The 20,898-nt window shown below is 40.2% G+C and overlaps 1 protein-coding gene across 1 annotated transcript; it reads left to right on the top strand.

Moving 5' to 3' along the window:
• Positions 1 to 106: 106 nt before the first annotated feature.
• Positions 107 to 20,533, top strand: CRNKL1 (crooked neck pre-mRNA splicing factor 1). Its single transcript, XM_032795906.2, has 12 exons — positions 107 to 193; positions 306 to 462; positions 851 to 1,017; positions 1,744 to 1,922; positions 3,927 to 4,097; positions 5,296 to 5,487; positions 6,430 to 6,489; positions 8,720 to 8,800; positions 12,951 to 13,190; positions 14,991 to 15,092; positions 19,607 to 19,855; positions 20,271 to 20,533. The coding sequence occupies exons 2-12, from the start codon at positions 380 to 382 to the stop codon at positions 20,436 to 20,438; spliced, it is 1,692 nt and encodes a 563-aa protein (XP_032651797.1). The 5' UTR covers positions 107 to 193; positions 306 to 379; the 3' UTR covers positions 20,439 to 20,533.
• Positions 20,534 to 20,898: the final 365 nt, after the last annotated feature.

Genomic DNA, 20,898 nt, shown 5'->3' with positions numbered 1-20,898 from the left:
TACTTGTTTTGAGTTTACCAGTACATCACTCTTGGTTTATAAATGGATCTTTCTGCTATAGAGAACATTTTACTTTTAAAATAAATATGACTTTCTTCTTAGACCTTGAAGATAATATAAAGAAAAACAGGACTGTTTCAGTAACTGGATAAAGTGACGCACAATGGGGAGAAAGCCTAAAAGAAATACAAAGGTAATTATGAGAATGGGCATCTCCACATGCCTTCAGAATATGTGCAACTAATATGTCAGAGTTCTGAACTGCATCGTACATGCATTACTTCAACAATGAGTTTTGCTTCCAGAGCTCGTTCCATCTAACGAGCGTGCTTTAGCACGTGGATTACGAAATGTCACCCCTCTGGCTGAAGTATGCAGAATGGAAATGAAGAAACGCCAGGTTAACCATGCCCGCCAAATCTGGGATCGAGCCATCACTACCCCCCAGGGTCACCAGTTCTGGTGAGTTTTCGATATTAGAACTCGCTATTTCACCTCTAATAATAAAAACAATTTGATCTTTCACTTAGTGAAAAGAAAAATTTCTACATAGCAAATACAGTCTTCACATCTCTGGTGTTTGAGGTTTCTTTTTCTCAGACTCCGCAAGCTAATATTTCAAAAAAAAAAAAAAAAAAGTTCACATTACTGGAAAGTCCATTCCTCCCCCCCTCCCCCCCTTTTGGATTGTAATCTCACCAGGATAGGGGTTTGGCACAACAGGGCCTCTGGACAATTCTGTGATGCAAATAATGAATACCACCAAAAGAGTTACCTATAAATAATAATTGTGTTAAGTACATTTCTAAATGGTTTTGTCAATGATAGCTCTTGTTTACCTTTTTTAAAGGTACAAGTATACTTACATGGAAGAGATGTTGGGGAACGTTGCTGGAGCACGTCAGGTGTTTGAACGCTGGATGGAGTGGCAACCGGAGGAACAAGCTTGGCATTCCTATATTAACTTTGAACTGAGATACAAGGAGGTGGAGAGGGCACGCACTATTTATGAGAGATATATCCTTTTTAGAACAGTGCGTCTTGCACTTACGTTTAGATCCACATTTTACATTTCATCCTTATCCATCTTAAATGCCCATGAATTTGTATGTGACTTTTCTCCACTTTAATTGTATTGTGAGCAACAAACATTGCTGATATCTAGGAGTACACGTGGATGGGAATTTTAATTTACCACAGTGAAATTCAATTAAATGAGTATAAATGTCCTTGAACAGCCTGTAATTTAACTGTGCCACAATAGGTGTATTTTTGGCTTGAAAGATGCTGACAGTTTAAGCACTGTAACCAACAACAACAAAAACCAACACACACAAAAACAGTAAACGTTACAAAGCACTGCAGTAAAATGTGGTGGGTCACATATGAGAGAGCTTTGAAAGTTTGCATTTAAAAATTGCTGTGAGGTAGAGGGTCACTTCTCTCTTCTTAGATATTTGCCCCTCCTTACTACCAGAGCTACTAAAAGTTTTTCCTCCTCTTCTCATCTTATATTTTTCCCTTTTTTTATTCACTGTTTTTCCTTCCTAAAAACTGTAGGGCCTAAGTCTGAAACCCCCTCTGTGTGGAACACCCCTTAACCCTCTTCTTCTACTGCTTAGGCACGTTCTTTGCATGGTTCATCTTTAACTATTGTTCTAGCATGATCCATGGTCATGTGATCCCTGGGAAGAATGGAATTTGAAGTGGAGAACTGTTACCATTTCCTTACCATTTCTATACTTGTCATTGTGCATCCTGATGTTAAGAATTGGATCAAGTATGCCCGCTTTGAAGAGAAACACAGTTACTTTGCCCATGCAAGAAAAGTATATGAGAGAGCAGTGGAGTTCTTTGGAGAAGAACATATGAATGAGCATTTGTTTGTGGCCTTTGCAAAATTTGAGGAGAACCAAAAAGAAGTAAGGACTTGCTAAAGTGTATTGAACTAATATAAAAGTGCAGGTGTCTTGTTGAATGTTGTGCTCTGCGCCATTTAGAATTCTCTTCGGCTGTAGTTTCTTGGCATCTTGACTGAGTTCGTAGTACTAGTGTGCAGAATGTAGTAACAAGGAGGCTTGGTTTTGTCTATATTTGCCTTTTGTTGATATCAAGGGAAACTTATTCTCTTCTTGTTAACTTGAGCAAGATACTATTGCTTGCCCTCAGGAGACTTGGGCCCTGATCTGGCAAACACTTATGCACATGAACTAATGGGATTAACTCCGTGGCAATACTCACATGGGTAAGTTTCTGCAGGATCATGGCTAGAGCCCTGCAGATTTGCGGATTGGATTCAGATACAAATTTTGTAATCACACAGGGCTCTAATCATGGCCTAAATTTGTCATTTTACCCAATATATGAGAAACTTGCAGGGATAAACGTGTCCCAGCTGGAGCATTAGTAACAACACACTAAAAACATCCTAAAAAGTTAAAACGTAACTTAAAAAAATCCACCCACTTAAGAATTAACCCGAAACTTTAAACAAGAGAAGAGAGAGGGTGGGGTCCAAAACAGGGAAAAAATAGGACTCAATTATTATTTTATATATGGTATAAACTGGATCTTCAGCTGGTGTATCAGTATGGTTCCACTATCATCATGGAGCTACACTCGCTGACTCCAGCTGAGGGTCTGGCTCAGTACCTACTTTTCTGCACAGATTTGCCTACAGTGCCATGCTTCCTCATCTAGCTCTGAACAACGTTTTCTAATTCTGGTATACACCAAACACTGCCCCCTTGAAGAGTTTTTGTGACAAGCTAGGATGCTAGGGAGCTTAAAGAACCCTGTGATACACTGGGTCTCATTGCTCTTGGTTTAAATGTCCTTGTTGGATTTATTTTTATAAAGCGTGGATTCAGTCTAAAAGTATCAACTGGAGAGAAGTTTCATTAGGAAAAATGGTACTTAGAGCCAAACGTCTTGGTGTACAATTTTCCCTAGTTGATTTGATATCTTTTAGATTCCTTCTGTGTCAACCCTGCTTGCCATAGAACATTTCCCCAAAGCATCATGTACTCGCACCCTTTGATCTCCTATCAATGATCCTTGCTTTGTTTGTCAGATTTCCAGCCCCTAAGATGTTACCATGCAGATGCTTGTTGTAGGTTCTTATTTGTGCCACAAGGCAGGGATTGTGGCTTATTTTGTTGGTGTTTTTTAACATAGTCATATCATGATTATTGACTTATCAGCAATATGAAAAACAAGTTTTGCATGTTACTATTAATTAACCTGATTAGCCTCTAGATGCTCCCACCATTTTATGACCTCATTGTGCTAGATGCTCTACAAACAAAATCCTGGCCCTAGAGAGTATCTTGATATGTTTTTAAGGCTTATACAATTACTGTGCAACAAAGTAGTCCAGAGTATGTTTCTGCTGTATTCCCCATTTCATTTTCTCTCTGTAGTAACCCACTGAGGCACCTGCATCTCTGCTTTCCTGTATATTAGGTAAAAGGCTTTTTTCTCTCTTCCTCTCCTTGGGCCTGCTCCTGCTCCCACTTAAATTAGTGGCCAAACTCCCAGTTACTTCTATGGTGCAGGATCAGACCTTTGGTGCCTATTCTTCAATATGCCAGTGGCTTTTGACTTTGCTCCTTTCTTTGATAGCAATGCCATGCTTTCCAGTGTAGAAGGCAAGTGATATTTCAGCTTCATTGATGGTAGTAATACAATTATTTCAAGTTTTATTCCTCACAGAGTTCCTGAAAGAATGCATGTTAGCCCTGTGATAAAAAAGGCAAAACATTTATATTTAAAAGTTGCTGTGTACTCAGTGAGAGATTGAAATGTCCTTTACCTTTAGCAAACTAATCTACTTCTAACTATGGATTACGGGGAATGGAAGAAAGGAGATGTTTTATAAAATGTATTACAAATCATTTTGATTTGTCATGTGTTAATGTTTTCAGTTTGAGAGGGTGAGAGTGATCTACAAATATGCCCTGGATAGAATTCCAAAACAGGAGGCCCAAGAACTCTTCAAAAATTACACCATCTTTGAAAAGAAGTTTGGAGACAGAAGAGGCATTGAAGACATTATTGTCAGCAAAAGGAGATTCCAGTACGAAGAGGAAGTGAAGGTAAGTGTTGATCTAGAGGCTTACAGCTGTGTAAACATTTTCCAATCTCCAGTGCTGGATGGGATTCTCATGAGTCTAGTGGTATTGAGGAACTGCTTTTAGAGGGCATGTGTGGGTCATATGCAATCATGGAATTTTTAGTTTAATTGTAACTTATCTGCAAGTGATAACAAAAGTTTCTCTGGAGCTCCTCATAGTGCATTTAAAACATCTAGCTGTTGGATTTAATAGGAATTAGGCTACAGGGGGTACATGTCAGTTGAATGGGATAGATTCAGTTCCACTACATGAACTACAGAAAGGGTAACAAAAACTAGCCTAATCTTTGGTTTCTTTCGGTTTTTTTTAGAACTGCATACTGGCTTTAAATATTTAATGTCTCTCAATGATAGTTAAACCTAACAGTTCTCTTTTCCTCTCATCTAGAAACTTAAACATTCTGGGTATTTATCAGCTTTGGGTTCTACAGCTTCATGATATCATGAGTGTTTTGGCCCTTAACTTGACATATTCCAAAATTACCTGCTAGGATATGAATTATTAATTTTTTCTTTATCCACCATGGTGTTGCAGAAAGTGATGCAACGGAGGGGTTATATTTTCAAATTTTTAAGTGGAAAGATTGAGGGAAGAATGAAATTAGTGCTTCGATTGTCTTTTCCACATCTCTTAGTAATTAATATCACATAGACTGTGACGCCTGCCTGACAACCCATTTAATCAAATACAAATCAAAACCAGGATTTGGTTACTCTGGAATATAGTTACCGTATTTGCAAATTGCACTGTTGCTGATAGTCAGTTATTAGATTTAAGTTAAGTTCATATTACTTGTCCACAGACATTTACAAAACATCTTAGTTCTGTCTAACTGTGTTTGGGCGGTGGGGGGAAATGTGGCATGCCCACTTTCTATTAAATGTAACTGTTGAATTGCTGAAGCCATACAATGGTGACAGTTCTTTCCCACTCTAGTTGTTCATTTTAACCCTCATGAATCTCTCTGAATAAAAGCCGCAAAAATGCCAAAATGACTTAAACATTTGAACATTTTTACCTTTCATTAATACTTCAGTGAATAATTTAGAAAAACAGATGTACAAGTTTATAGATGTACACAGTTCTGCTTTAAACTAGAGGGAGAGGAACACGTATTATAATTGCATTAATGAAATGGTTTCCCATCCCTTTCCGGAAGGCTAATCCCCACAATTACGATGCATGGTTTGATTACTTGCGGTTGGTTGAAAGTGATGCAGATCCCGATACCGTACGTGAAGTTTATGAAAGAGCCATTGCCAATGTTCCACCAATTCAAGAGAAGAGACATTGGAAGAGATACATATATCTCTGGATCAACTATGCATTGTATGAAGAACTGGAGGCAAAGGTAAAACATGAGTCTCCTCTTTTTCCATATCTGGCTGTGACATACTAAGTAAGATGCTGTCTGGTTCTGAGTTTCTTATTAAACAGGCAAAATCTATTGTCTCATTTAATTTGCAAAACTGAAATGAGGTTTGATTTTTTAGGCAGAGAAGTTGTTGTTCTCTGAAAAATTAAAATTTCTACTTATAACAGACATTTAAATTATATGCTTATCTCTGGTAATCTGCCATGAACTGAACAGTCATTTTGTGGAAGTATCCTGTGAAGTTGCTAATGGTACATCCTTCAACATTTTCCCCAATCCACAGTGATAACCTATTGGTATAGAAAAGTAGAACTAAGCCACCTCAGGCTTAGCTAAATTACCCATGGCAGGCTGTTGTCTGAATTCACATTTTGTGGTAGCATTTTCAAATTCAGTAAAACTACTCTTTAAAAATGACTCTTGCAGGGAATATCTGAAATCCTTCTTACTCTGGCCTCAGACATTGAGTAAATGATATAAGTTACTAGTGGAAATAGAACCTCCTTTTCCATGTTTATAATCAGTCATTTTGTAGTTGCTTTAAAGTTTTGTTTAATATGATTACATAGCATCATAGCTATTCTTCTACAAAAACATTCCCACTATAAGGGTAAAAGGTCTGTAACACTTACCATAATACTTTGGTTTAAAAAGTGGTCTGTACTCTTAATCCTAACATTAAACCTTGAAGGGCCAGCTTTTTAGATTTGTGCACACAAATGGGTGGGCAAGTTGTTTGTGGGTTTTTTTTTTAAAGGTAGTTTAGTTTGCACAGTTTTAAACATTTAGCCATAAACATACTTAAAAATTCCTTCGTTTCAGAATTTAGTTTGTTAAATTAAATCAGAATTTTATTAGAGCCATGCAATAATCTTTGTATTGAATAGAATATTTAACTCAGTTTGCTTGTCCTTCTAGGATCCAGAACGAACCAGACAGGTATATCAAGCATGTGTGGAACTCATTCCCCACAAAAAGGTAAGGCTTATCTAATGGGTCTAGTGCCAAACCTTGACTGGCTCAAAACACACTATTCAAAATCCTGAAGATTACCTACCCCTGTACTGCCTAGGTCTACATGCTCCTCCCCGGTAACAAGAGATCAGTTGGACTGTTCCCTTCTCAGTCAGCAGGGCTCATAGACCCGCAGAAGAATCACCAGCATAGACATTAGTCTTTGTTCTGGAATATGAATGAGAGAGTTACTCTGGATTTTGATTAGGTTAGATCAGGGGTTGGCAACTTTTCAGAAGTGCTGTGCCGACTCTTCATTTATTTACTCTGATTTAAGGTTTCACATGTCAGTAATACATTTTAATATTTTTAGGTCTCTTTCTATGAGTCTGTAATATATAACTGAACTATTGTTGTATGTAAAGTAAATAAAGTTTTTGAAATGTTTAAGAAGCGTCATTTAAAATTAAAATGCAGAGCCCCCTGGACTGGTGGCCAGGACCCGGGCAGTGTGAGTGCCACTGAAAATCAGTTTGCATGCCGCCTTTGGCACACGTGCCATAGGTTGCCTACCCCTGGGTTAGATATACAAACACTGCTTTCTCCTTCTCTTTGTTTTATTTTTGCCTCTTATGAAGTTGATTCTAGTCCCTTATTTAAAAAAAAAATATTTAATCAGTAAATAGTGCCTATGTGGGCATAATAGAAATCTGGTAGACGTTTATGGTATGTGAGTAACAGCAGGCCAAATGTGCTACTTGTATTTCCTAATATAGGAATTGTACTCTAGGTATTTTTCACTTCTTTTCTCAGAACATTAAATGTACACAATATTTCACCTTGTTACAGTGATCAAGGTACAGTCTAGTATATTAGTGACTTGCTTAATATTATTATCCCCATACAAGCCGTTTCCTTGTTTAATGGAAAAAAATGTTTTTAAAGCTGCTACGGGTGAATTAGAGAGAAGATGCTATTCTGCTTCACAAAATGGAAACTTGTGACAATGAAAACGTGGATGTATGTTTTGTTTTTAATTTTAAAAGTTTAATGTTACAGTTAAAGAATCTTCCCTATATTAGCCTGGTCCATTTGGACTCAAGTCTTTATATTTTTGATTTTCTTTTTTCCTAGTGTAGATAGTACTAACTTGATTTGTTTTGTTAGAAGAAATTAATTTCTAATTTGTGTGTCTATGGCTGTTGGAAACAGTTGTATGTCATATTTCCTCTTCCCTTGTGGCATTGTCCTGATCTATGCAGTCTATTCAATTCTTAAAGACATCTCTCAAAAGCCTTAATTTGCAAGGTATAGCTTTTTCTCTTCCTGTAGGAGAACAGTTTCTGCAAGTGACTGTCACGGGTTCACTCATCAGCACAGCACCCCCTGCTGGCCATCACAGGGATTAGCTCTGCTACCCAGTGCACCCTTGCCTGTGGTGCCCTGCCCATTGTCATCACCACCTGCTGACTGGCTTCAGTCCACGTACTGTAGTGTCCTCTTCATGACTCGTCCCTCTGGCCATGTCACCATCCTCATTTTTCCCCCTTCCAGGGGTGGTATCTCAGTTCTATAGTCTAGCCACTTCCCCAGTAGCAACTGGGAGTGGACCCAGGCCTGCCCACTACTCTGGGTCCCAGCCCTCTTATTCCTCTCACTGCTGCTATGTCTCCCTGGGCCACTTCCCCATGGCCCCAATACCTTCTTCAACCTTCCTCAGGGCATTTGGCTGCTCAGTCCTGGAAGACAGCAAGGAGCTCCTCTTGCTCCATGGATTCTGCCAGCAGTTGCTCTGTCCATGGTGCTGGAGGTCTCTCAGCCTGTTAAAGATGCAGTGTTCACTCCTTGTGCTCCCAGTAGCAACTGAACCTGCTCTGCTGCCCTGCAGCTCCCTTTTATGTGAGCCCACTGGGCCCTGATTGGTTGCCTTGTACAGCTTCCCTCTAATTGGCTGCTTCCTGCACAGCCTCCCTAGGGCTCTATTAACCTCTTCTCTGCCAGTGTGGGGTGAACACCCTATCATAGTCATGAATAAATTGTTTTTGTCATGATAAATTGTTTTGGATTGTGGAACATTCACCTGTTCAGCAGAATAATATTGTTAATTCAAATAAGACTATCTATGCAATTACTATAATATTACTTGACTCTACAGAGTCAGTAAAAAACTGAAATAATTTCTGAAACTGCATAAGTAGCATTATTTGCTAAGAAACCATCTAAGCCAAATGTGTCTTGATTTTTTTTCTTCCAGTTTACATTTGCCAAAATGTGGCTGTTGTATGCTCAGTTTGAAATAAGACAGAAAAATCTTCCATTTGCCAGAAGAGCTTTGGTAAGTAAAGGAAGGCAAGAGGGTAATTACTGAGGTGTCTTTTAGAAACTTCAGAATTTTAGGGTTAACAGAGTTAAAAGAACTTTGAAAAGCCTCTTCTTTAATTCATCTAAGCAAATCAAAATGTCTATGCTTATTTGAGACCTGCGTGTCCCATATATGCGGTTGTGTGTATTTTAAAGGCAGGCATGGCTTTGTTTAGAGGTTTGGATAAAGCTGGAAGTAATGGAGCTCCACTTGTTTCAGCTGAGAAGCCAGAGAATCACTTTTCTGTGCCTATAGAGTAGATGAATTGAAAACATTTAAAAACCACCCTTGATCTCTCAGAACTCTGAGCATCCAAGTAATAGGACTTGTTTCCTGGGAGATTTGAATGCAACATCCAGAATAATAGCTAAAGCAATACAAGGACTTTGGACAGTCTCTTACGAAACCGCATCAAGCCCTTGGCACCGAATTTAGTAACACACTAGTGCCTCTCCAAAGATGGAGTCGGCCTTGACAGAAGCCCCTTTTAAATGAAAATCTTTCCCTTTCCCTCCACTCTTAGTTTTCCCGTAGTCTTGGTGAAAAACTGAGGCATTTTACTTGTGACCAAGGAAAAGCTAGTCTGGTAATGATGAGTCACTCTTCTTGCTGTAAGGAGACATCTGTTTCTTTGCAGATAAAACAGATCAGGTCTGTTGTGTTTTACTGTGGCAGAGCAGGGCTTGGGAGTAAATATGAATGTCTTCTCTGGCTGAGAGTGTGCTGCTTGATCACTGAAATGCTGGAGGAGCTTTGCCTGCTGAGTTGGATTCTTGCCCTTGGCTGGTAAAATGAAGCAGAAGGTTAAGTCCATTGTGAAGTTAATGCCTCCCTGCAGGTGGACAGCCTGCCATCTGTTCTTCTGTGCTGCTGTTAGGGCTTTTCTCAAGATGCCATCTCTTCACATTGGCATGCTCACCAATTACACTGCTCTACAGCCAAAATGCTTCTGAAATAAATGTAGTCAAACTTTACTAATTCTGGGTCACTGAGAATGAAAATGATGCTTAAAATTGTTGATTGGCTCTAGTCTAGCTGTTGGGCTCCAGACTACAGCAGTGGAATCTCCTGGCAGGTGATGTTAGGGTTTCCATATATTCCGTGACCGTCAAAGGATCTGCCCAATTCTTCTCATGGAGGGATTGTAGCCTGCAACAACAATCGAGATGTGATGGCAGCCCGCACATCGTTCACGATCCAGGAGTGGAGACGCTTCATGATTCATCGAAACGAGTCTTAAAGCTGTTTTGCTGCATAATGGCAATGTTTGCCATCAATTCCAGTTGGCATGCAGTCCATATGAAGGAAACCTATGACAACATGACAACTTTTGAGTTGCATAATATGACCAACATCAGTGACAGCTTTTGTGGCGATTTGAAGGTGGTGCTCTCTTCTTGGTCCTGCAGACTGATACACAAAGTATTTTGTTGTGCGTTTTCTCTGCGAACGGAAATAGTGTGCAAGAGATTCCCACTACAATCAACGAAAGATGGGCCACTCGAAAGTCATTGGAGCCTGGGAGAAAGTGTTCAGCATCCACACCTCGTTGAATCCAAGGAAGATTTGTTACCACCCTTACACATCAAGCTGGGTCCTGATGAGAACTGTCAAGGCCATTGACAAAACACAAGCAGCTTCAGTACCTCCATGGAAAATTTCCAAGGTTTAAGTGAAGCAAGATAAAAGAAGGTGTCTTTGTTGGTCCCTCAGATTGTACCTTCGGATGAGCATTGACACATGGCACTGGTGGCAAGGAAAAAGAACGGCATGGAAAGCCCTTCCAGTTTAGTGGCAATAAATTCTCAAGAAACAACAAGGCAAACAACTACAGGTTGTTGGTGGAAAACTCCTCAAAGCCATACAAAAGCTAGGCTGCAACATGTCAACTAAAGATACATTTTCTGCACTCTTCATGTAGATTTTTTTTCCACCGAACTGCGGACAGTGAGCGCCGACACAGCGAGCGATTTCACCAGGACAATTGCAACCATGGAGAAACGGCTATCAGGGCAAATGGACCATTCAATGCTTGGCAGACTATTGCTGAACATGACAAGGGGTGCTCCATTTAATGAATTACAAGAGAAAGCCATGAAGCGCCGAGTAACACTGAATACGAACTAAAACTATGCACATAAGTTTTTTGTCCTTTTGTTTCAAATAATTTTATTCTATATACCCTTTTTGCTGACTTTTAAAGTGTTACTAACAGGACGGTGAAATATTATATGTAAAGCAACATAAAAGCACATGAAAAGACTAGGTTTACAATTTATGATAAACCTCCTACAATCTAGACATATACATGACATAAAATCGTACTTAAAAACTAGAAACAGTAGCAATCATTGTTGTAATTGCATATTTGAAGTCAGCACATCAAAATACAATATACCTACATTTTATCTCTGAAGCGACGACTTCCTCAAAAATTGTAGACAGTGTTATCACTGTCTCTATCTTCCCATTTGGGAAGGTAATTTAGTAGGTTCTAAAGAGGTTAGTTGTGATCCCCATGTAGAAATCTTAGATTCCTTGACCCCTTTCAAAGACCTTGTTTTTTGATTTTGGTATGTTAAGGAAATTGTGCTTGTTTCTCTTTGCAAAATTCTTACTAGCTCAAACTTGGATAGTACTGGCCACCAGGTTTTGATGATACAGCTCTAGTCCCTGTCTGGCCTGACGTTGGTTTGCTGGTATGCAAGTTCCATTCTTTCTTTCCAATGAGATCCCAAAAGACAATAATCATCTTCTGTCCGAGCTTTTCTTAGGAAGGTATTGCAAGGTTCCGTTCTCTCTACCATCTCTCTCTCTTCTCTCTCACCACTCACAGACATACCGGTCAACATCTTGAGGCTCCTGCTTTGAGCTGTCTCCAGTATCCAATAACACGAGCTGTTCTGCCCATTTTCATTGGACCTATGGTGTTGGGGTTCTTGCTTCGAGTATTGTGAGAGATTAGGACTTGATGACAGCAATATTGAGCTTAACTTTGGATAAACAGTAATCCGGTGGGAAGAATGGAGGAAAGAAGTAGGCTGGATTAGCATGGTAGTCGTGTGTTGGAACTGATGACTTGATTGGTAATGCCCTGGGCCGAAACTGAAAATGCCCTTTAATGCTAGCCCCTTGGAAACTTTATGGCCTTCCTTTGATTTTGTAGGAGTAATATTGATAGGGATGTTGTCTCTCAGGCATTTTCTAAGTGTAAGGGAAGGTTTTGTGGGGTCTATATTGAGGGAGTGGTGCGGACTTTTTGGTTTAAAAAGTCAGTTACTTTAGTTCAGGGCAGAGATGTAGATACTGGGCGCATTTGTATAAATATTTGGAATATTTTTGCCTTCATGCTCCTCAGAGTGATTGGGGAGGGGCGTGAGTTTGGTTGTTCCAGTTAACTAGTCCATTGGAGACACATGGCTTGTCCCTTCTTCCCTGTCCTCAAGCACTCCTATCTGAACCTGTTTAATCTGAGAGGTTCTCAAACTATGAATGACAGAATGCTACCTCTTGGGTTGCCATCATGGCTGGGCATGTGGTGGTAGTTCAGCTGACTTGTTTTCAGCTCCTGAAGTGAATTAAAAGAAGCTAAAATACATTCAGTACTTTTCTAAACTTACTTGTCCTGGTAGTTATTACCATAGGCACCCGATGGTTGTTGTGCAATTGTGAGTAGGAGTGGAGGTGCTTCCTGCGACCATATTTATTAAGATGGGGTTCACGCTATGAATATATTTATGGACCCCTTACCTGGAGGATCAGAGGTTGGAGCCATCCTTTGTGGGGTGACTGTCTTGAGGCTCAGAAGATGAAGCACTTATTTGCATAAGCTCAGTTTTGAGTGATGATGTCTCATGTGCAAACACTACACCTGAACACTGTCTGAAACAAGTTATACTTTTTCTGTCTTCAGAGCACTAATTAGATACTTTATGCACTTATTAGTTTTGTAATGGCTGAATCAGTACAAGTTAGATTTCACACTAGTCCTGATTGGAGTAGTCAACAGAAACTGTAGTGAAACAGATTAATTTAAATGCTACTACTGAACAGTAAGTGGACACTGAAAAAAGCACTTCTTCATAGAGATGGCATAAGTAGTTACTGTTTTTTCATTTTGCAGGGAACGTCCATAGGAAAATGCCCAAAGAACAAACTATTTAAAGGCTACATTGAACTGGAGCTACAACTGCGGGAGTTCGATCGCTGCCGGAAACTGTATGAAAAATTCCTGGAGTTTACACCTGAAAACTGCACGTCATGGATTAAATTTGCTGAGTTAGAAACCATTCTTGGTGATACCGACAGAGCCCGGGCAATATACGAATTGGCTATTGGTCAACCTCGATTAGACATGCCAGAGGTAAGGGGGTGAATGAAGAACTCTGAAGTAACCTATTCAGCACACTGCCTGGTTGTGGGGGAATCAACTAACCTGCTGATACAGCAGTGGGCAAACTTTTTTGGCCCAAGGCATGTTCCGTCTCCGGCTTCTCTGCAGAGACATGATCAGGCGGCTCTGCTGCATGCTGCCCCATCCGCAGGTGCTGCTCCTGCAGCTCCCGTTGTCCGTAGTTCCCGACCAATGGGAGCTTCATGGGTGGTGCTTGGGGTAGGGGCATGCACAGCAGAGCCCCTTGGCTGCCCCTACGCAAAGGAGCTGGGGGAGGGGGGGAGACACAACAGGACGACATGCTGCTGCTTCCAGGAGATGCACGGAGCGGCCCCTGACCCTGCTCCCCAGCTGGAGCTCAAGGGCTGGTATCCATAGGCCATAGTTTGCCCACCCCTATGCTAATAGAAACATAGGATTTGTCATGGTATATTAGACCAGTGGTCCATTTAATCCAGCTCAGCTACATCTTCAGCAGGTGGTATACCAGTCCACAATAAACAAGTGTGGTGTAACATGCCTAAGGGAATAATTTTCTAATCCTAAGCAGTTTGTGGTTGGCTTGTGTCTGTAGCATGAGGGCTGACACTGCTTATATCTCATCCTAACTAGTATAATTGGGCATTCTGTATATATCTAATTCTTTGCCTCAATATTTCGTAGCCATGTGTTCCAGTTTTAAAAAAATTATTGCCTCGATATTAGATATGAGGTTGCTAGAGTCAGGGTTGCGTAATATCAAGTTTGCGCGCTCTCTCTCTCTCTCTCTCTCTCTCTCTATATATATATAAATGGTGCAATACATATGTTTGTAAAATAAAATAGCTCTCACTTCTGTTCTTACCAGTTTAGATGCATTGGACACTACAGCTAACCCGTCTACTTCAGTTGCTTGCACATAATGACTTTTCTGAGGTTGCACTCCAGTATTTTGTAGTTTCCTCCTTATATAGCTCGTCAGTCTTCTAGGGTGTCTTCAAATAATTTGTTACTTATAGGATGTATCTGTTCAGTTTGCCATATTCTCTACTCATGGCCTAAGCTATCATCTATAAACTAATTATATACAACTACATCCCTCCCTTTTCATACCTAGAATGTTGTCTCTCTCCAGTTTCAATTGCCTCAAGTTAAAAGTACTGCAATGGCAAATGAATGACTCCCCCACGTATTTCTACAGCTCACTGTTCATTCTGGACAGTGCTCCCATTATTGAGATAGTATCTGTCGAGCAACTTCTTGTTATCCACATTTCCCATGATATTAAATGTTCCATATAAGTGTAAGCAGCTCACAGATCCACAAGTTTTGCCTTAGAGCAGAAATCTTGCAGCATCCTCTTTTCAATCAGTCCAAAAGCAAGTAGAGTATCAAACGGTTTCCTTTGCCTCATTGTTCACATTTTCCCATTGTTCTTCTGACTCTTTGCCTCTTAAATCCCTTTTCAGCCTCTTTCCTCCATCTAAATTCTAACGATTTGATGTCATCTCTTTCTCTTGGAACCTCAATGTTTGTTTCATTCATTCATTCACTTACTTGTTTGTGATAGTGGGTTCTGTCCTTTGTCTTGTTACCCTTACCTAGAGCTATAGATTAGAGGTGATGATATGTGTGACAGTAATACCTAGTACTGCCTTAACGTTTAAAATTATTTGGTTACATTTCTATTTGGTAACCTCTATACCTAAAGTCTTAAGGCTTGTATTATAAGTGCATTGAACAATCATAACTTCAAGAGTTTTGAATTTAGACTGATATATTCTCTCTCAGGTTCTTTGGAAATCCTACATTGACTTTGAAATTGAGCAAGAAGAGTATGAGAAAACAAGAAACCTTTACCGCAGATTGCTTCAGCGGACACAGCATGTCAAGGTAATTTTTGTGTAGCCACAACTGATCATACATAAGAACGGCCATACTGGGGCAGACCAAAGGTCCAGCTAGCCCAGTATGCTGCCTTCCAACAGTGGCCAATGCCAGATGCCCCAGAGGAGGGCTTTAAACTAGGTTCGACGGCGACAAGTGAGCAAAGCCCACAGGTAAGTGGGGAACAGGAAGACCGGGGAGATGGGTCAGAAACAAGAGGGAGCATAGGCTATAATGGCAGAGAGAAAGGAGGGTCAGGCAACGAAGAGCAGTATCTAGAGCCTATATACAATGTGCGAAGTATGGGTAATAAGCCGGAAAAGAACTGTAGCTGCTAATAAAACACTATACATTGTTGGATCAGCCTGAACTGTGGGATAATACACAACTGATTGGAATGTTGTAGGTAAGTTTGCTCAGGGAAAGGATAGACGGGGGGAAAAGGAGGAGGGTTGCTAGTATTAAAGTACAACTTGGACTGAGGTGGAGATGGCAATAGAGAGACAGAAAATGTTGAGAAGTCTGCCTGGGTTAGGATAAAGGAGGGAAAAAAACAAGGGTGATGTCATGCTAGGAGGTCTACTACAGGCCCACCTAACCAGGTTGGAGACGGTGGATGAGGCGTTTTAAATCACTCAACAAATCAATCCAAAGCCAAGATTTGATGGTAGAGGGACTTCAACTGTCCAATATATGTTGGAAAATAACACCCGCGGGGCAAGACTAATCAATAAGTTCCGCGAAACGACTTATTCAGAATTGAAAGACGGGAAGCTGTTCTAGGACTTATGTATTAAACAAATAGGGAGGAACTTGTTGAGAATTTGGAAAAGTAGAAGAAGCTTGGTAAAATGGACTCATGAAATCATAGAGTTTGCAATCTTAAGGAAGGGCTTAAAGGGGAGTACAGCAAAATAGAACCATGGATTTTCAGGAAGGATTTGAACTCAGGGAGCTGATAGGTAGTCCATGGAATCAAGACTGAGGGAAAACAACGAGGAGAGTGGATTTTTCAAAGGGACACATATTAAGGCCGCGAAAGCAAGCTATTCCGAGTGGTAGGAAGATAGAAAATCAAAACCACCTTCTTAACCACCGAATCTTGCATGACCTACAAAATACAAAGGAGTCTCAATAAAAAATGGAAACTAGGTCAGATTACAAAGGCATGAATATAGGCAAATAATACAGCGAATGCAGGGGCAAGATTAAAAGCAGGCACAATGGCTCAACGGGCCGTGAGGCAAACGAAGAACTTTTTATCAATACATTAGAAAGCAAGAGGAAGACCAAGGCCAGGTAGGGCCCCTGCGCAGTGAGGAGGAGAAAACAGTACAGGAAACTTGGAAATGTTCAGAGATTACTTAATGACTTTTGATTTCGGTCTTCACTGAGAAGTCTGAAGGAAAGTCTTAACATCAGTGAAGCTATGGGGGTAGTTAGAAATAAAAAAAAAAGAGCAAGTTAAAAAACTTAGAGCACTGTACTAGATAATAAGCATGTATTGGCCTCTGCTATTACTTTGGAGTATGATGGAGGATTCCAGAGACTCTGGAAAAGGGCAATATAGTCCCATCTATAAGGGATAAACAACCCAAGGAACAACAGATCAGTTCAGTTTAAGACTTCTGTGCAGGGAAGAAATGGGACAAGAATAAAGAAATCAATCCGCAAACCTTGGAGGTTGGTAAGGTGATAGGGAATGCCAGGCATGGATTTGTAAAGAGACAAATCGTGTCAACAATTCTAATAGCTTTCTTGATAGGTATAACGGTCTTGTGGATAAGGGAGAAGCGGTGATGTGGTTCAACCTAGACTTATAAGGCGTGATATGTCAGCTCGCATGATATCCTTATCGATAAACTAGGAAATACAATTTAGATGGGCTACTAATAAGGTGGGTGCATAACTGGCTGGAAACTGTACCAGAGAGTGTATTAATGGCTCCCAATCCTGCGGAACGGTTAAACAAGTGGGGTTCCGCAGGGCTGTGTTTGAGGACCGGTTTATTCAATAGCTTCAACGACTTAGCTGTGCAGAGAAAGTACGCTTATTAGTTGCGATCGATACCAATCCTGGGAGGGATTGCACTGCTTTGGAGGACAGGGTCAAAATTCAAAATGATCTGAAACCAAATTGAGAATATGGTCTGAGGTAAACGGATGAAAGTCACACAAGACCAAATGCAAGTGCTCCACTTAGGAAGGAACAAATCAGTTTCCACACATACAGAATGGGAAGAGACTGTCTAGAAGGAGTATGGCGAAGAGATCGAGGGGATCATAGTGGACCACAAGCTAAATATGAGTCAACAGTGTGATACTTGTTGCAAAAAAAGCAAACGTGATCTGAATGCATTAACAGGTGTGTTGTAAACAAGACACGAGAAGTCATTCTCGCTCCTACTCGGCTGGTTAGGCCTCAACGGAGTATTGGTTCCAGTTCTGGGCACCGATTTCAAGAAAGGCGATGTGGACAATTGAGAGGGTCCAGAGAAGAGGCAATCAAAATAATTGAAGGTCTGAGAACTGAAACTATGAAGGAAGGCTGAAAGAATGGGTTTATTTAGTTTGGAAAAGAGAAGACTGAAGGGGACAGATAGCAGTTTTCAGGTATCTAAAAGGTGTCATCAGGAGGAGGGAGAAAACTGTCACCTTAAACCTCTGATAGAACAGCAGCAATGGGCTAAACTGCAGCAAGGAAGATTAGGTTTGGAACGTTAGAAAATACTTCCTACTGTCAGGGTAGTTAAACACTGGAATAAATTGCTTAGGGAGGTTGTGGAATCTCCATCTCTGGAGATATTTAAGAATAGGTTAGATAAATGTCTATCAGGGATGGTCTAGACAGTATTTGGTCCTGCCATGAAGGCAGGGGACTGGACTCGATGACCTCTCGACGTTCCTTCCAGTCCTAGAGTCTATGAATCTATGAATGAACAGAACAAGTGATCCATTCCTTGTCACCCATTCCCAGCTTCTGGCAAACAGGGGTTAGACACACAATCCCTGCCCATCCTGGCTCATAGCCACTGATGGACCTGTCCTCCCTGAATTTAGCTAGTTCTTTTTTTGATCACTATTTATAGTCTTGGCCTTCACAACATCCTCTGGCAAGGAGTTCCACAGATTGACTGTGTTATGTGAAAAAATATTTCCATTTGTTTTAAACCTGCTGCCTATTAATTTCATTTGGTGGTCCCTAGTTCTTGTGTTATGAGGAGGACTAAATATCATTTCATTATTTACTTTCTCCAGACCAGTCATGATTTTATAGATCTGTCATATCCCCCCTTAGTCATCTCTTTTCTAAGATGAAAAGTCCCAATCTTATTAATCTCTCCTCATACGGCAGCCGTTCCGTACCCATAATCATTTTTTTTGCCCTTTTCTGAACCTTTTCCAATTCCAATATATCTTTAAGATGTGGCAACCACATCTGCACACAGTATTCAAGATGCGGGAGTACCACGGATTTATACAGAGGCAGTATATTTTCTGTCTTTTATTATTTGTCACTTTCTTAATGATTCCCAACATTCTATGTGCCAGAGTCAGAATCCAGGAAGGAATCTCGGCTGCTTCAGTAGTATGGCATTTTAAAATTAACCATCAACATTATTCTGTGGGGACCTTCATGACTCAGGGCATTGGGAATAAATAAGGGGAAATGTTAGTATTGCTAAATGACACGCTTAGAGATAAGAGATGTCTTTATATCTTTCTATTAAAAAAAGATCACTCTGCAGAAGCCCTGGGTTACTAGGACTTAGCGGCTGCTTTGCTTCTTATGCCAGGATTCCTATGCTTCCCACATTGCAAAATTATCTTGATAACCCCACAATGGCTATAAAATTAATTTTAAAAGAGAGAGAACACTAAATCAGTTCTGCAGAAGCAGGTCTGTTCTTCTGAGCAGCCATGGTCTCTTAAAAAAAAAAAAAAAGTGCTCTCAAAAAATTGCAGACACTTTGACAAACAACCAGCCATAGCATTGTGATTTAGTTCTATGATTTCACTAAATTCAGCCAGGTTTATTATGACCACAAATAATAGCCAGCGGGTGGCAAAGTGGCTTACAGAAAACGAATTGGGAGTGTTAATCGTGTTTCTTCTGGTCAGGCTACAAAAACTGGCAGAAAATTGAGTAGAAAGACAAAAGATAGAGTGAATCAAGACACTGGTCTTACCCCCCTTATAATTATGTGGGGTCTCTAAGATCGGGTTTGATGCAAGATTTCTGCAAAGACAACCTTCAGCCTTGTTGAAATCACTTCCCTCTTAAAAAAAAGGAAACAATGGTACCCTCCTGTAAAACCAGAATATTCTTCAATACTAAAATGAGGCTGTAACCAAATCTTACTCTGACATGAGTTTTGTCTAGCTGGTTGTTTATAATGCTTGAAAAAGTCCTGAAACTAACGTAGATGGTTTCCAGATTGGCCACATCCTGCTGGTTTTTATTTTAATTACATTTTCACAATAAAATTTCCATTAGATTTTGCTCTGCTTTTCCTCTAGGTATGGATCAGTTTTGCTCAGTTTGAACTTTCTGGAGGAAAAGAGGAGAGCTTGCTAAGATGCAGACAGGTATACGAAGAGGCTAATAAAACAATGCGAAACTGCGAAGAGAAGGAGGAGAGACTCATGCTTCTGGAATCCTGGAGAAACTTTGAAGAGGAGTTTGGAACAGATTGCAATAAAGAGAGAGTAGAGAAACTTATGCCAGATAAAGTCAAGAAGAGAAGAAAATTAAAGGCTGAAGATGGGGTAAGAATAAAGGCTGGGAAAAAAAAATGGCACCTACAATCACAGGAAGTTGTTTGTGTACAATACTTTATTATAGTGCATTTGAGACTAAACTTTAATTTAGTTGAACTATACACATGGTGTTATTTCTGAGAATAAAGGCTAAGTGTATTCAGGCTATTCAAATCTCTCTTCTGTCTGCATTCTCCCTTTTAGTTACATGTAAGAGAGGCAGCAACATTAACGGGCAGTGGACTCTATGCCTTACTGATTCCTCTAATGAATGAAGAATAAAAACCTCAGTTCTGGGTTAGCTCTCATTGCCATGCTTGGTAGAGAGGAGGATTCGGCGTACTCCAGGAACTTAATGTTCTTACTGTGAAAACGTGTTCAGACTAAATAAACTAACCTGTGGCTTGTACTTTTCTTTTTCTAGTCCGATGCTGGCTGGGAGGAATATTATGATTATATCTTTCCAGAAGATGCTGCCAACCAGCCCAACCTCAAACTGCTTGCTATGGCTAAACTTTGGAAGAAACAGCAACAAGAAAATGAGGCTGAAGAGATGGATCCAGACAAGGACATTGATGAGAGCGAATCCTAACGCTCCATTTCTCCTCCGCTGCCCCCGTGCATTTGATTTTTGTACAGTATTTAATCTGAGATTGACTGAATAAATGTATTTGAGTAACTTTTTAATACTGCTAAGTTGTTAGAAAAGTGCCAAGCAGGTGACCCCTTTCCTAGGAGACTGCGTATGAACCTCGTTTAACTTTCTAAATTCTCCCTAAATTCTGTTTCACATGCTCTGATTGCAGTAGCTGGAAATGGAACACACACAGTCCAGTTGTTTTCTAAGCCTTCCACAGGGGACTTAACACTTTCATTATATGCCAGTGTGCAGATGTTAATTTTTTTTCAGTGAGTTAAATATTTTCCCACCCTCTCTAGCTTTAAAGCTAAAGGTCAATTTGAGTTAAATAACATTCCATTCAGCTAGAAGTTCCCAGGGAGGTATTGGACTGGGGCCATGGCTACACCATGGGGGTAAGTCAACCTATCTC

Source organism: Chelonoidis abingdonii, chromosome 3 (assembly GCF_003597395.2).
Source record: "Chelonoidis abingdonii isolate Lonesome George chromosome 3, CheloAbing_2.0, whole genome shotgun sequence".
NCBI lineage: Eukaryota > Metazoa > Chordata > Testudines > Testudinidae > Chelonoidis > Chelonoidis abingdonii.
Note: the sequence above shows the minus strand (reverse complement) of the source record. Positions and strands in the feature narration are given on the sequence as shown.